Source organism: Osmerus eperlanus, chromosome 2 (assembly GCF_963692335.1).
Source record: "Osmerus eperlanus chromosome 2, fOsmEpe2.1, whole genome shotgun sequence".
Lineage (NCBI taxonomy): Eukaryota > Metazoa > Chordata > Actinopteri > Osmeriformes > Osmeridae > Osmerus > Osmerus eperlanus.
In genome coordinates this window covers 22,956,026-22,970,228 of record NC_085019.1, presented here as the reverse complement: position 1 = coordinate 22,970,228, position 14,203 = coordinate 22,956,026, and the positions used below count along the sequence as shown (strand labels likewise).

Sequence of the window (14,203 nt, the reverse complement as noted above, 5' to 3'; positions counted from 1 at the left end):
TAACTACAAAGTTATGGTTCGAAAACTTTTCTACATCTAGTCATAGTAAACCGCTCATTGAGTAGGCAAAACTTGACCAGACATTCACCTGTGGGACACGTCAATGACCGGCTGAAGAGATGGAGGTTACGTCCTGTTGATAAGAGGTATTTATAACTAGACATTTTTGCGATAATTTGATGATTGGCGATTATAGCACTAAACGTAGTGCTATGATCGGCAATCATGAAATGAGTAGCCAATAGTCAACATAAATGAGATGTATTGCTCCAACTAGCCTTTTTAATGAACGATAAGCTACATCTCTGATTGGGGCATATATGGCTCACGTAGGCAGGCCAATCATCTCGATATCCTTTCCGCTTTAGTGACTTAGGTTACACGGTAGCCTACCGTGTCTCTGTCTACGGCCTTATGTAGGCCTACCCTATCAATATGTAGACTATACCATGCTAGACAACGAGTTAGAAGTGCAGTCCTTTACATTTAGTCATTTCGCATTTCGCTCTTTTCCAGAGCGACTTACAGTAAGTACAGGGACATTCTCCCCAGGCAAGTAGGGTGAAATGCCTTGCCTAAGGACACAACGTCATTTTGCACAGCCGGGAATCGAACTGGCAACCGTCTGATTACTAGCCCGCTTCCCTAACCGCTCAGCCACCTGACTCCCTTACTAAGCTATATATTTATATATAAATAAACCCCATTCCTTTCTAACCTGCTGTACCAATGTAGAGGAACATTAAGCAACATTAAGAATCTCGACCTATTTTTCTCCCCATTCTACAAGTCTGATTTTCTTGTTCACTTCTACGGGTTGATGTTTGACTCCCTTGGGCTTAACATCATTTGTGTTTTGCAGGCCCACCAGTCTGGTAATGTGAGCTGTTATCTGTCTAGCCCACATGGCTCAGGTGTCCCCGTGGTTAAGCACATCAAGGCCTGTCAGTATTTACACCGCCGCACACAGTACACAACCCTAGATGACTGTGTACCAGTGGTTGTTGGAGTTGAATGTCACATGGCAATACATTTACTGTGCCTGTCGTCTAGTCTTGTCATGTCATGTCTGGGAGAGACACCTGCATCTTCCTGTTGTTCAAATGCAACAAACTAGGTAATTTAACGGCAGGAAGATTTACTTTGACCAAAATATATACATTTTGGTACAAAAAGCGTAGTTTTCATCAAACTGTCACGTTAGGCAATATTTGGAGAACATGTTAAGGCATTACATCATGTAAGTTAAATGCCCTACAGACCGTGATTGAGTGATTGAATTCATGCATTCAAAACCAAGGAAAACAGCTGGTGCATGTGTCTCTCAAGAATAATAAAAAAAAAAACTTGGTGTTTATTATTATTATTATTTCTTATTTATGCATTTAGCAGACGCTTTTATCCAAAGCGACTTCCAAGAGAGGGTTTTACAAAAGTGCATAGGTCACTGATCATGACAACGAGATAGCCCCAAACATTGTGGGTAGCCAAACATGAAGCACACATTGTGAAACCAAATAAGTCCCAAAGGGAAGAACAATAAGAGCATGTAGTTAGACAAGTTACAATTAAACAGCAAGAACCTCAAAAGTGCAAGAGTGTACCTGTGGAAAAAAGCAAGCAACAATAATGTATTTCACAGCGAGTACGATAATTTTTGTTTCCAAACTACTGACAGGCCTGTCAGCCAAACGTTTCCTGCTGACGCAACGTCTTAGATCAGCAGGATGAGGCCTCCAGAGCGAGCCTGTGACGAGGAGACACCTCCACCAGCCTCCTCCCCGCCGGCCTCCTCCCTGCCGGCCTCCTCCCCGCCGGCCTCCTCCCCGCCGGCCTCCTCCCCGCCGGCCTCCTCCCCGCCGGCCTCCTCCCCGCCGGCCTCCTCCCCGCCGGCCTCCTCCCTGCCGGCCTCCTCCCCGCCGGCCTCCTCCCCGCCGGCCTCCTCCCCGCCGGCCTCCTCCCTGCCGGCCTCGCCTGGAGGAGAGGCCCAGGATGGAGAGCAGGGTCGGGACAGCCGCAGTCCTGCCCAGCCTCCTCCAAAGAAGAAGATGATGAGGTAATTGCGCAGTCTGGCGTCTGGCCCGTCGTTTGCGTTCGCTCCTGCCTAAACTGCGGAGGGGGTGAGCAGGGCCTGGGGGGGGAGAAGGGCCTGGGAAGGGGGGGGGGTTGGAGAAGGGCCTGGGGGGGGGAGTAGGACCGGGGGGGAGGGCCTGGAGGGTGATAAAGGGCTCTGAGGGTTATGAGCAGCTGTTTGAGTGTGAAGACGGAGGGAGACTGCTGCTGCCAGAAGCGATGGAGCTCGGGTTGCAGTACCTGCCCAGAACCCCCCTCCCCTCCGCTCCCCTCCCCTCCCCTATTACCATAGCCCACGCTCAATCTAATTCTAGTTAGAACACTTGCTAATCATGAGATACTGTATATAGGCCTATATATATGTATATCATTTTGTATATTTTTTTCTTGGGGGGGGGGGCACAGCATTCCATTTGGGGCAGTCAACCCTGTCCCCCTCCCCTCGGGCCTCCCCCCTCCCACCCCCCAGCCTCTCCGCGCGCCAACAAACTGGGCAGGTGATGAAAGCTGCGGCCGGGGCCACTGGCCCACAAACGGGGCTAAACAGACCAGTTTATGGGGCTGTGTTTGATGTCGGCTCCTGCAGGGGGAGGAGGGGGGAGCAGGGAGAGCTGGAGCGACCCTGGGTGGTACGTCTCTCTCGGGGGCTCAACCACCGCGACCACACTGAACGCTGGAGCGCTCACCAAGCCGTCACGCCGTCATCTCTTCTATCTCCTAGGTGATTTTTTTCGTCGACCATCTGAAGAGACGTCTTCCCTCCAGGCCCGCGCGGTCAGGAGCCCACGTTAATCCCAGCGGTCAGGAGCCCACGTTAATCCCAGCGGTCAGGAGCCCACGTTAATCCCAGCGGTCGAGGCCCACGTTTATCCCAGCGGTCAGGAGCCCACGTTAATCCCAGCGGTCAGGAGCCCACGTTAATCCCAGCGGTCAGGAGCCCACGTTAATCCCAGCGGTCAGGAGCCCACGTTTATCCCAGCGGTCAGGAGCCCACGTTAATCCCAGCGGTCAGGAGCCCACGTTAATCCCAGCGGTCAGGAGCCCACGTTAATCCCAGCGGTCAGGAGCCCACGTTAATCCCAGCGGTCAGGAGCCCACGTTAATCCCAGGCCAGGGCCCAGTAGTCGATCTCCTTGTTAAAATATCTGGGATTCCCGTATGACATTCAGCCGGGTCTGAAGGACTCTGGGACAGTGCAAAGTTAAATCCTGCATCCCTGTGTAGTCCCCATGAAGGGAGTTTATGGCGGATCTCTTTACTGCACTGTGTGGCGCGCACCATCCTTTTTACTGTGAGAGGAGAAGGCTTAGCCGTCCAGAGACTCGGTAATAAGCGCCATGTGAACTATACAGGTTCATTAAAATGAGCTCTCTCCAATGCTGTTTACAAGAGCAGGGCTCCTTTTAACACTCTGTCTTCTCCAGTGGAGGAAAGTCAAATTGCCCTCCTCTTAATTGTTGTCAGGGTGCATGACTTTTATAGAGCCCAGTCACGATGCCCTACACCTTTACAGTTAGATTTCGATTCTTATTCAAGTCGATTGGCCGACTTGGCTGATTATTTATTTAAACAGTTGTTTGTTCGTTTGTCCCGTTTTTGAATATATGCGTATGATATTTACATGAGAGTGTCTCGAATGAGCGACAAGCTGTCACGGCGCTTTGTGGTGTTTCATCTCCACCAGCCCTCAGCCTTCTCACTGGTAGAACGACCCTGGCAGGTAGTGGGAGTGCAGGTCACTTCTGCACCAGTAGATGGCAGTGGACACACTGGTCATCTAGTGCAGCTTAAAACTGTACTTTGCTCTCTGGTGTGTGATTGGCTCCGTTACTGTGAGGGGGAGGGGCTTCCTGTCGGGAAGTCAGAGTTGCTGGATCTCGGAGCTGAGACGGGTTTCAGGAAGTAGTGAATCTCCACCTCTGAGACAGAGACAGGAGGACATGCTATGAATGAGAGGTGGAGTAGAAAGCAAATCAGGAGAGGGGGATGTGAAAAGAAAGAGAAATGGTGAATGCGTTTGTGAAGTGTGTATGAATTAGACAGGCTGCATAGAAAGGGCAGATACTCAGGCCAAATACTCAAGAAAAGGTATTAGTCCTGCCCTCTTTTGTCATTGGACAAGGATGGATTGATGAATAGAGGGACTGGACAGAAAGCAGATATCTGCGCCTCTGTCTTTCCATGCTTGTCCTTCTGTCTCTCTGTCTTGTGTTCCAGATGACTGCAGATCAACCTGACCAACTGCAGGTATGAGAGTGGTGAGTTCCCTCCCCTACAGCCCATAATCACCAAGTACAGGTTACAGACATGACAAACGACCCGACCCGATCAATCAACTTTATCGTGGTCAGATGTGGAGCTATTGATCCAGGTCCGCTAAACTCCCATCAGTTGAGGTCATAAACCTAGGCCTGTCTGGATCTAGCTGGGCCTCAGTTAAACCTAGACCTGTCTGGATCTAGCTGGGCCTCAGTTAAACCTAGACCTGTCTGGATCTGGCTGGGCCATTGTCACGATCGTCACGTTCTTCGGAATCAAAGGCTGATTTGGTGTTGATACACCTGGTGATGTACACATGTATATTGCTAATAAGTGGGTTACTGGTTATGGTGATTATTAAACAAGGGTATGCTTCAGTAGTGTGGGCACATTGAAACGACTGGTACAGCCTACTGTTTAATGTGTCACTTACTCTGTAGATCAGAGCTAATGGCATGTGGAACCAAGGATAGATCTTGCATTTCTACCACATCATCTCTGAATTCAGGCTCCAAATTCTCCAACACAGTCTGAGCTCAACCAAACCATTCATCCTTGCTGGTTGAAAAGCCGTTGTTAATATATTTAAAAGGGAAATTAACTGTCTACTTCAGAATAATGACATGGTTTGTTAAAGCTGGAGGGGGGAGGGAGAGGGAGAGGGAGAGAGAAACAGAGAGGGGGAGGGAGGGAAGGAGGGAAGGAGGGAGGGAGGGACGGAGGGGAAAAGAAAGGTATAGAAAAAGAGGGAGAGGAATAATTTAAGAGACTGTCTCTTAGATCTTGGATGATCTACATTTAGTCATTTTACATTTGATGATGATCTAAGAGACATTCATTCACTAATATAAAAGTATGGCATGCTTTTTTGGAAGATGGAGTTTAGGCTGTTCCCCATTTAGTTTAGTGTGTGTGTGAGGCCAGCTCAGCCTAATGTGCATGAAAATGTCCCAGAATTCCCTCACTCCAACCTGCTTAGCTCTTTCAATAGACATCAGATTTGTTCATGAGCAGACTGTGCGTACACATCTAGCTGTGGCGCTTCTCTGCACACGCGTCCGAGCCGAGCTGTGTACCACTGAAGCACACACACACCAGCAACCAGCCACGCAAGCCCCAGCAAACCATGACATCACACTCACGGAGCCTGTGCGTAGGAATATAACTTGACACGCACATGGCACAAACACTGCAGCTCACACAAGCTCACTCACCCCAAACCACTCGTTCTGACGCTGTCTGCGGAAGGCAATTAAAGACTCTACATCCTGGGTCGAGTCCAGGCTCGAGTTCAGATGGTCAGTCCGCAAAAAAATATAGATATTCACGATCAGGACCGGGGATGCCAAGAGTAACGCCCGTTCAATCCTGAAAGACATTTTAAATTCACAGCGTGCGGACATAAGCGAATTACTGCGGAACAGTAACATTCATAAAGGGCACTTGGGCAAGGCACTTCGCCCTACTGGTCAGGGGGAATGTCCCTGCTCTTACTGCAAGTCGCTCTGTATAAGAGTGTCTGCTAAATGACTAAATGTAAATAAACATTCAATGAGACCAGTCTGTCGTTCCTATTGGTCGGAAGCCAGTGACGGTCTCTCTCTCGCTGGCCTGCAGTGAGACGCGCTGCCGGCAGGTACGGGCTGACCCAGGCGGAGGAGGGAGGTGCCTGGACGCTGTGCTGGACGGACAGCTCCGTGTCGCTGGACCGTCTGGACGCTGTGCTGGACGGACAGCTCCGTGTCGCTGGACCGTCTGGACGCTGTGCTGGACGGACAGCTCCGTGTCGCTGGACCGTCTGGACGCTGTGCTGGACGGACAGCTCCGTGTCGCTGGACCGTCTGGACGCTGTGCTGGACGGACAGCTCCGTGTCGCTGGACCGTCTGGCCGAGATGAGATGCTTCCAGGTAACTTGCCTCACGCTGAGAAGAAGACAAGCCGACGTGCTCCACGGGGGACGGGGAACGGTTGCTAATTGTTGCCGCGCACAATTTAAGGCTGTTTGTCATTGGAAGGGCGTTCTGAAAGGCTGTTTTGCCGTTTTGTCTCCCCCTCTCCCCTGAGCAGAAGATCAACCACTTCCCTGGCATGAGCGAGCTCAGCAGGAAGGACTCGCTGGCTCGGAACATGAGGCGCATGATCAGGAGGTTCCCCAAGGATTACGACATCTTCCCTCGCACCTGGTGTCTGCCGGCCGAGTGAGTCTGGACACAAAGACATGTGTTTGGTAGAGAGACAGACAGGCAGGCAGGCAGACAAACACATAGGCAAACAGACACACAGACAGACTGACACCAGACGGTTCGTTTAGTTTCACCCTGTTTGTGTCTCTCTCCTGTAGTTACAATGACTTCCAGGTGTACCTCCGGACCAAGAAGCACAAGACCTTCATCTGTAAGCCCGAGGCAGGCAGCCCGAGGCAGGCAGCCAGGGCAGGGCAATCTACCTGACCAGGTCCTGCAGGGAGATCTCCAACAAGGAGCGCATCATCTGCCAGCTTTACATATCCAGGGTACACACATTTACATTTAGTCATTTAGCAGACGCTCTTATCCAGAGCGAATTACAGTAAGTACAGGGACATTCCCCCCGAAGCAAGTAGGGTGAAGTGCCTTGCCCAAGGGCACAACGTCATTTTGACACGGCCGGGAATCGAACTGGCAACCTTCAGCTTACTAGCCCGACTCCCTCACCGCTCAGCCATCTGACTACACACACACACACACACTCCCTCACACACACTCCTCTCACCATACACACTCACTCCCTCACACACACATCCAAACGTCCCTGCATGTACAGTATGATTATTTCACGGGCTTGATGTCGGTGCAACCTCTAAACTCTAGTTTAGAGGTTGAAGGAGAGGTCTGCTTGAGTCCCCTGTCCTTGTGTCCTCGTAGCCGTTTGTCATCGACGGTTTCAAGTTTGACATGCGCGTCTACGTGCTGGTGACTTCCTGTGATCCGCTACGCGTCTTCCTGTACGAGGAGGGGCTGGCTCGCTTCTGCACCACCCGCTACAGCTGCCCCACCCGCAAAAACCTGGTGAGACCCAGATACCCACCCTTCCCTTTTAAAACAGCTCCACCTTCTAAAACGACCACACATTTAATATCCGCCCCTTTTCCTAGAACACCACACTTCTTAGAACTACCGTGCATACTGGAAGTACCTCACTAAGAACCGAGGTGGATCATTAAACTCGTGACTTGGCAAAAGTATTGTTACTATCAATCCTCATCATTCAAGGAAAAAAACACAGATAGACAAACAATGTACTATATAACTTTGGTTAGATGGAAATATACAGACAGTAGGTTTAACAGTCAGAAAGACAAATAGATAAGATTAAAGATATGTCCTTGAGATATGTCCTTGGCCTTCCAGGTCCTCCTGGGTGTGGGCGTGTAGCCTGTGTGTTTGCGTGTCAAACGGTCCATTTTACTGCACCTTTCAGAACTGTATTTGTCTACCAGTCTTATGGCACTGGATGTCACAAGAATTTACAAGCGCGTTTGAAATTAAAGACAGGGCGGCGATGGAATATGTAAACACAAAGTATTCCTGTTCCCCGTCTCCCTTCCCTGTTGCACATGCATGCACACATTCTTCCTGTCTCTGCCTGCTCTTCTCTCTCTCTCTCTCTCTCTCTCTCTCTCTCTCTCTCTCTCTCTCTCTCTCTCTCTCTCTCTCTCTCTCTCTCTCTCTCTCTCTCTCTCTCCATCTCTCTCTCTCTCTCTCCCCATCCCTCTCTCTCTCTCTCTCTCTCTCTCTCTCTCTCTCTCTCTCCCTGTCTCTCAGGAAGATGTGTGTATGCACCTGACCAACTACTCCATTAACAAACGTAGTGACAACTTTGTCCGTGATGACATCGTCGGCAGCAAAAGGTGATTCCTTATTGACACAGCTTCCCTGACTCCATGTTCCTCTCATTCACATTCCTCTCTTAGCTTCTAGACTACCAGGCCCAGGGCTCAAAGTGAAGGGAGTCTAGAGGGAACCTCACAGTAAGAATTATTTTTAGTTTGGGGGAGGGGGAGTTGCGGGGTCCGACATAATTGGCTTGTTTTCAAAATGTAACACATAGGGCTTGATATTTTCAGAAGTATGTCTCAGTTGATATCACTTGATATTATTGTAAAAAATGTTCAGAATTCCACAGCAGATTTATAACAATAAAAAGTGGAAGATACGGCTAAGATAGCCTTCATAATTTTTTCTTCATCAAGATTACATTTTAGGGCACCCTAGTTAGTCACATGACATTGTATCCTATCAGATACAATTATATTAAATATTTTAAATAACAACATAAATATTATAAAAAATGTATGCCTGGCCCAGGGCCATCTTGTCATCAGGCCAGCTGTCCCATCTTATTAGCGACTGGCATGAACGCTGTCTTCAGCGGATGCACAACAGACTATCACTCACGTTTCACCACTGTCTGCCAGTTTACTATAGTCCTAAAACAGGGGTATGTGCTGTGTACTGTTATGATTGCGAAGAGGGGAAGGGAATCTTCCAGTAAAACCCAAACTGAGTCAGTCAGTTTCATGTTGGTGAGGGGCAGGACTGGTGTGTAGAAACTAGGAAGGAAGTTTCTTCTGATAGTTCCTCATAAAACAAGTTGTAATCCTTTCTATCTTTCTCTCTATCTTTCTCTCTTTCCTCCAAACAGGAAGTTGTCATCTCTGACCCAGCTTCTGGAAGCGATGCACTGTGACACGGTGAAGCTGTGGGCAGGCATCGAGGATGTTGTGATTAAGACGCTTCTCTCCGCCCACTGTGCTGAGCCATAGTTACCACGCCTGCTTCCCTCGCCACATAGCAACTAACTCCGCCTTCAGCGCCTGTTTTGAGATCCTGGGATTTGATGTGCTGCTCGACCACCGCCTTAAACCCTGGCTACTGGAGGTGAAACAAACCTCTCATATTGTCTCTGTCTCTCTGTCTCTCTGTCTCTCTGTCTCTCTGTCTCTGTCTCTGTCTCTCTCTCTCTCTCTCTCTCTCTCTCTCTCTGTCTCTATCTGTCTCTGTCTCTGTCTCTCTCTCTCTCTCTCTCTCTCTCTCTCTCTCTCTCTCTCTCTCTCTCTCTCTCTCTCTGTCACACTCAGTCACACTCAGTCAGTACTCCCCTCCTTCCTCCCCCCCCTCCCCCGTCGTGTCTAGGTGAACCACTCTCCCAGCTTCGCCACAGACTCCCGTGTGGACCGCGAGGTGAAGGACAGGCTGCTGTACGACACGCTGGTCCTGGTCAACCTGGGAGCGTGCGAACGCCGCCAGGCCGTGGAGCAGGGCCGCCTGCAGCGCGCTCACGCCCGGGACCGCAGGTAGGACCACACCAACCAGCCCGCTGCGACCAGCCTGCTGCGACAGAGCCAGGCTAGCATCCACGCTAGCCTGGCTGCAGCAGTTGTAGCCGTGACGATGACGGGGGTGATTAGCGAATCGAAGACGGGAGGCCTGATTGTTGATGAGAGAATGGGAGGAACAGAAGGGAGACAAAAACACAATCACACGGACACAGACAAGATGTACATAGTTATACATACATGTATGGTATATATATGTACATAGTTATACATACATGTATGGTATATATATATATGTAGGGTGTCGTTTCAGGGGTCGGGACCAGTGTCAGAAGAGGGCTGTCAGTCTGGAGCGAGCCCTGGGCTATGAGGACAGACACCTGGGGGGCTACCGCCGGATCTACCCCAGTGAGGGGGGTGAAGGGTACGACCAGTACCTCCAGCACAGCTGCTCCCTCTTCCAAGAGACCGCGGCCTCCAGGGCCAGGGGCAAGTGGACCAGGTGGGTGTGGATTGTCCCCCACGTTGCACACACACACACACACACACACACGCTCGCTCACACACCACACACACTCATACGTTTACACTCACACACACACTCACACACCACACACACAAAGACCAATAGCGACATCACAGACTTCTTTCCTTTTTTAGAGATTAGCTGCGAGAGCTGCAAGTGAGGCAGGAGCAGAAGAGGGGGGGCCCGGGGGCCAGGGGCCACCAGGGGTAGACTGCAGGAGAGGGAGGGGGCCCGGGGGCCAGGGGCCACCAGGGGGAGACTGCAGGAGAGGGAGGGGGCCACCAGGGGCCACCAGGGGGCGACTGCAGGAGAGGGAGGGGGCCCGGGGGCCAGGGGGAACCCGGGGGAGACTGCAGGAAAGAGAGGGGGCCTGAGGGCCAGGGGCCACCAGGGGGAGACTGCAGGAGAGGGAGGGGGCCCGGGGGCCAGGGGCCACCAGGGGGAGACTGCAGGAGAGGGAGGGGGCCCGGGGGCCAGGGGGAACCCGGGGGAGACTGCAGGAAAGAGAGGGGGCCTGAGGGCCAGGGGCCACCAGGGGGAGACTGCAGGAGAGGGAGGGGGCCCGGGGGCCAGGGGCCACCAGGGGGAGACTGCAGGAGAGGGAGGGGGCCCGGGGGCCAGGGGGAACCCGGGGGAGACTGCAGGAAAGAGAGGGGGCCCGAGGGCCAGGGGCCACCAGGGGGAGACTGCAGGAGAGAGGGGGGCTGACCCTAAGGGAGTACGCCTCCGTATCTCCTACAAACACAGCTCCACCCAGGTGAGATCCTCCATCACTCCTGGCATCCACATGGCCACTTCAATCAAGGCAAATAAAAAGTTTCAAATACAAATGTGTGTGTGTGTGTACTGTACATGTGTGTGTATTGTACATTTATGTGTGTGTGTACTGAATGTGTGTGTACGTTGCTGTAGCAACGGGCACACGTCCCTCACCTCCACCCCGGCTTGGTGACAGTAACCAGGGCCCCGACCGAGGAAGAGGAGGAGGAAGAGCGCGTCCGAGGCCTGGACGAGCGAGCCAGCCTGCTGAGGGAGCGGGGGGTCGTCGACCAGGTCAGAGGTCAGCGATGAGGGTTGTCGTCACCTGTTTGAGTCAGGTGTTCTGTGTTCTATGTCAACTGTGTTCTCTACAGGTTTACAAGCTCCTCAAGGGCACCTCTTCTTGCAAGGACATCACAGCGCCCCCTGTTGTCAAGGCAGTCAGACCAGCGGCGTATCGCTGGTCTGACTGCCAAGGTGAGTTTATATTGATTCAACAGTCGTAGGACTGCGTCAGAATGTCAACACTTCGAAATATGTTTTTGATAGAAACGATTTTGTGTCTGCGATGTAAACATGCTTTGATGTAAACATGCTTTGATGCTTTGATGTAAACATGCAAACACCATGTTCGGCCGTGCCTCATGTTCCTATAAATGAAAATGCACATGCCTATTAATTAGCCTATAAGTACAAACACGTATGCGTGGCCATTTACTAGTCATAAAACTCCCACTCACAATCTCAGCGCTTACATATTTTTTCTCTCATAAATAATAAAGTTTAGTCGTTAGGCTCATGTTTTACAACACACCCCGGATACTCGCTCAAAGAAATGATCATCTGATTCAAGACTGTGATTACAGCGACTATACGTACGGACCATGTGGTTGTTAGCCGTTAGCTGTTAGCTGCTAACCTTCCAGTCAGTCTGTTCGCTGTCTCCATGGAGATGTGTACCCCTGTCCACAGCTGGGGCTTCTGGGAGATCGTCCTGGCGGGTTTGTGGAGGGTGAGAGGGGCCCGTGTGCTGTGAGGGACTGGAGCGACTTCCAGGGCGGGGAGAGGTGGGAGCCGTGCCCAGCGGCGAGGCAGGGGCGACGGACACTGCTGTCCAGTAAGTCTCCCTTCATCGAGTGCCTTGATGGTTTGAGAATGTGAATCGAACCGTTGTTGTTTTTTTTCTGTTTTTTTCATTCTTTCTTTCTTTCTCGTCCCTCTGTCCATTCCTGTCCTCCTCTCAGTCAGTGCGTCCGTGGGGAAGCTAGCTAACAGAACCAGAGTCAGCAGGCTGATAGCTGAGCTCAAACCCCGGGCCCAGCAGGTCTTGGCCCTCCGCCTCCCCAGAGCCCCCCTCCTCCACGTGGTCTCCGGCCCCGCCCCAGTGACCCGCCGCCCTGCCCCTCTCCGGACTGACCAATCGGAAACCTCCAAGAGCCGGGTGCACGGCAGGTAGGATGGGACCCGGGAACACCCCTTTACAGCGTCAAGACTAGCGATTAGTTCAAAACTCCCTCGATTAACTCAACTCAATTCTATTCAGAGAGTTCTTTAAAAAACCCGCAATGGGTACCAAAGTGCTGTACAAGGAGTTACAGAAAACAAGATCACGCACACACAGCTAAGAATACGACAAGCATTTTACAACCGACAAGGCCGGGATAAGAGAAGGGAATATTTTGTAATACAGTTCATTAAAAGGGAGGGGAAAATATGAAAGGGCCAGTCAGGTGTGTCGTTGTTCCTCCGGGGTGTGTGGAGTGAATGTCTACTTCCTTCTCAGCAGGCTCCGTCCCTGGGGAGGCTGTGTGGCAGACCTGGGAGACCAGACCCTGAGCAGGGCTGTCACACTCTCACACAACCGTCGGCCTGGCAACCTGAGGATGCAGCCCATAATATCTGACAGACCGGTCTCCAAGCAACGGCTTGTTGACACAGAGGACACCCAGCCTGTTCCCCCGACAGACCAGGTACACCAGACACTGCATAGCTTCCTCTTATCCTTTTCTGGCTAACTGTCGGCCAACAACAGACCAGGGACACCAGATATCGCGACGGTGTCTAATTATCCTCTTCTAAATGTCTACCAACGTTGTTGATACAAGAATGAATCTGAATCTGCACACCAGATAGGAGGCTGGGTCCCAGACGTGACCGTAACCGACCACAGGACCACAAACCTCCTCACCACGGTCGACGGGACCACGAACCGCCTTAAGGTTGACCGCACAACCGACAGCCACAGCGACACGGATTCCCTCAAGACCTACAAGACCACAGGCCAGCCCCTCTCTGGCCACAAAGCTAGACACTGCCTCCTGAACAACAACACTGCAGACTCCACACAGCACAAGGCTAGACACTGCCTCCTGAACAACAACACTGCAGACTCCACACAGCACAAGGCTAGACACTGCCTCCTGAACAACAACACTGCAGACTCCACAGAGCACAAGGCCTTGTTCGATGAGGACGCAGTGGCCATAGCCACACACGAGCCGGCCAAGCCGTACGTGGACCAGCCTAGGTACTAGTACAGTCAGCTGTGCTGTGTCGGCAGGTTATGTCTTTCTCATGTGTTCTTCTGAGAAAGTGGACCCACTGTTCTTTTGTTCTTTGGAGGAGAAGTTACCTTCTTCATTACGACCCAAGGATATGCTGTGTGCCTTCAGAAACCCAAAACTTTCTTTTCCCAACGTTTTACAAGTAAAGTACGGGCATTGCAAATGTTTGTGCTGTGTGGTGTATTGCAATTAATTTACTTTAAAACGATATGAGGAAGGGAGAGACGGGAGGAAGAGGGGGAGGGAAAGGGAGAGGGGGAGGGAGAGGGAGAGGGAGAGGGGGAGGGAGAGGGAGAGGGAGAGATTCCCAGAGTATTGTGGTTGTCTTGGATAACTCTGAAAGGGGCGAACATGCTTAGAAAGTCCAGTTCTCCAAACACTGACACACCAGAGAGGGTTCTCCAAACACTGACACACCAGAGAGGGTTCTCCAAACACTGACACGCCAGAGAGGGTTCTCCAAACACTGACACGCCAGAGAGGGTTCTCCAAACACTGACACACCAGAGAGGGTTCTCCAAACACTGACACGCCAGAGAGGGTTCTCCAAACACTGACACACCAGAGAGGGTTCTCCAAACACTGACACACCAGAGAGGGTTCTCCAAACACTGACACACCAGAGAGGGTTCTTCAAACACTGACACGCCAGAGAGGGTTCTCCAAACACTGACACGCCAGAGAGGGTTCTCCAAACACTGACA

The 14,203-nt window shown here is 51.5% G+C and overlaps 2 protein-coding genes across 2 annotated transcripts in view; one reads left to right on the top strand and one right to left on the bottom strand.

Moving 5' to 3' along the window:
• Positions 1 to 640: 640 nt before the first annotated feature.
• slc16a6b (solute carrier family 16 member 6b) overlaps positions 641 to 14,203 on the bottom strand; it is a 233,383-nt gene continuing 219,820 nt past the window's right edge. Inside the window, exon 7 of the transcript XR_009932378.1 lies at positions 641 to 669. The gene's annotated coding sequence lies outside the window, so the exon portion shown is untranslated. The remainder of the gene's footprint in view (positions 670 to 14,203) is intronic.
• Positions 6,177 to 10,403, top strand: LOC134036336 (tubulin polyglutamylase ttll6-like). Its single transcript, XM_062481237.1, is given in 11 exon segments — positions 6,177 to 6,240; positions 6,401 to 6,531; positions 6,675 to 6,744; positions 6,747 to 6,845; positions 7,237 to 7,380; positions 8,137 to 8,222; positions 9,017 to 9,121; positions 9,123 to 9,252; positions 9,508 to 9,668; positions 9,964 to 10,152; positions 10,311 to 10,403. Coding segments are annotated over 11 exon segments (1,137 nt in total). The 5' UTR covers positions 6,177 to 6,225; the 3' UTR covers positions 10,318 to 10,403.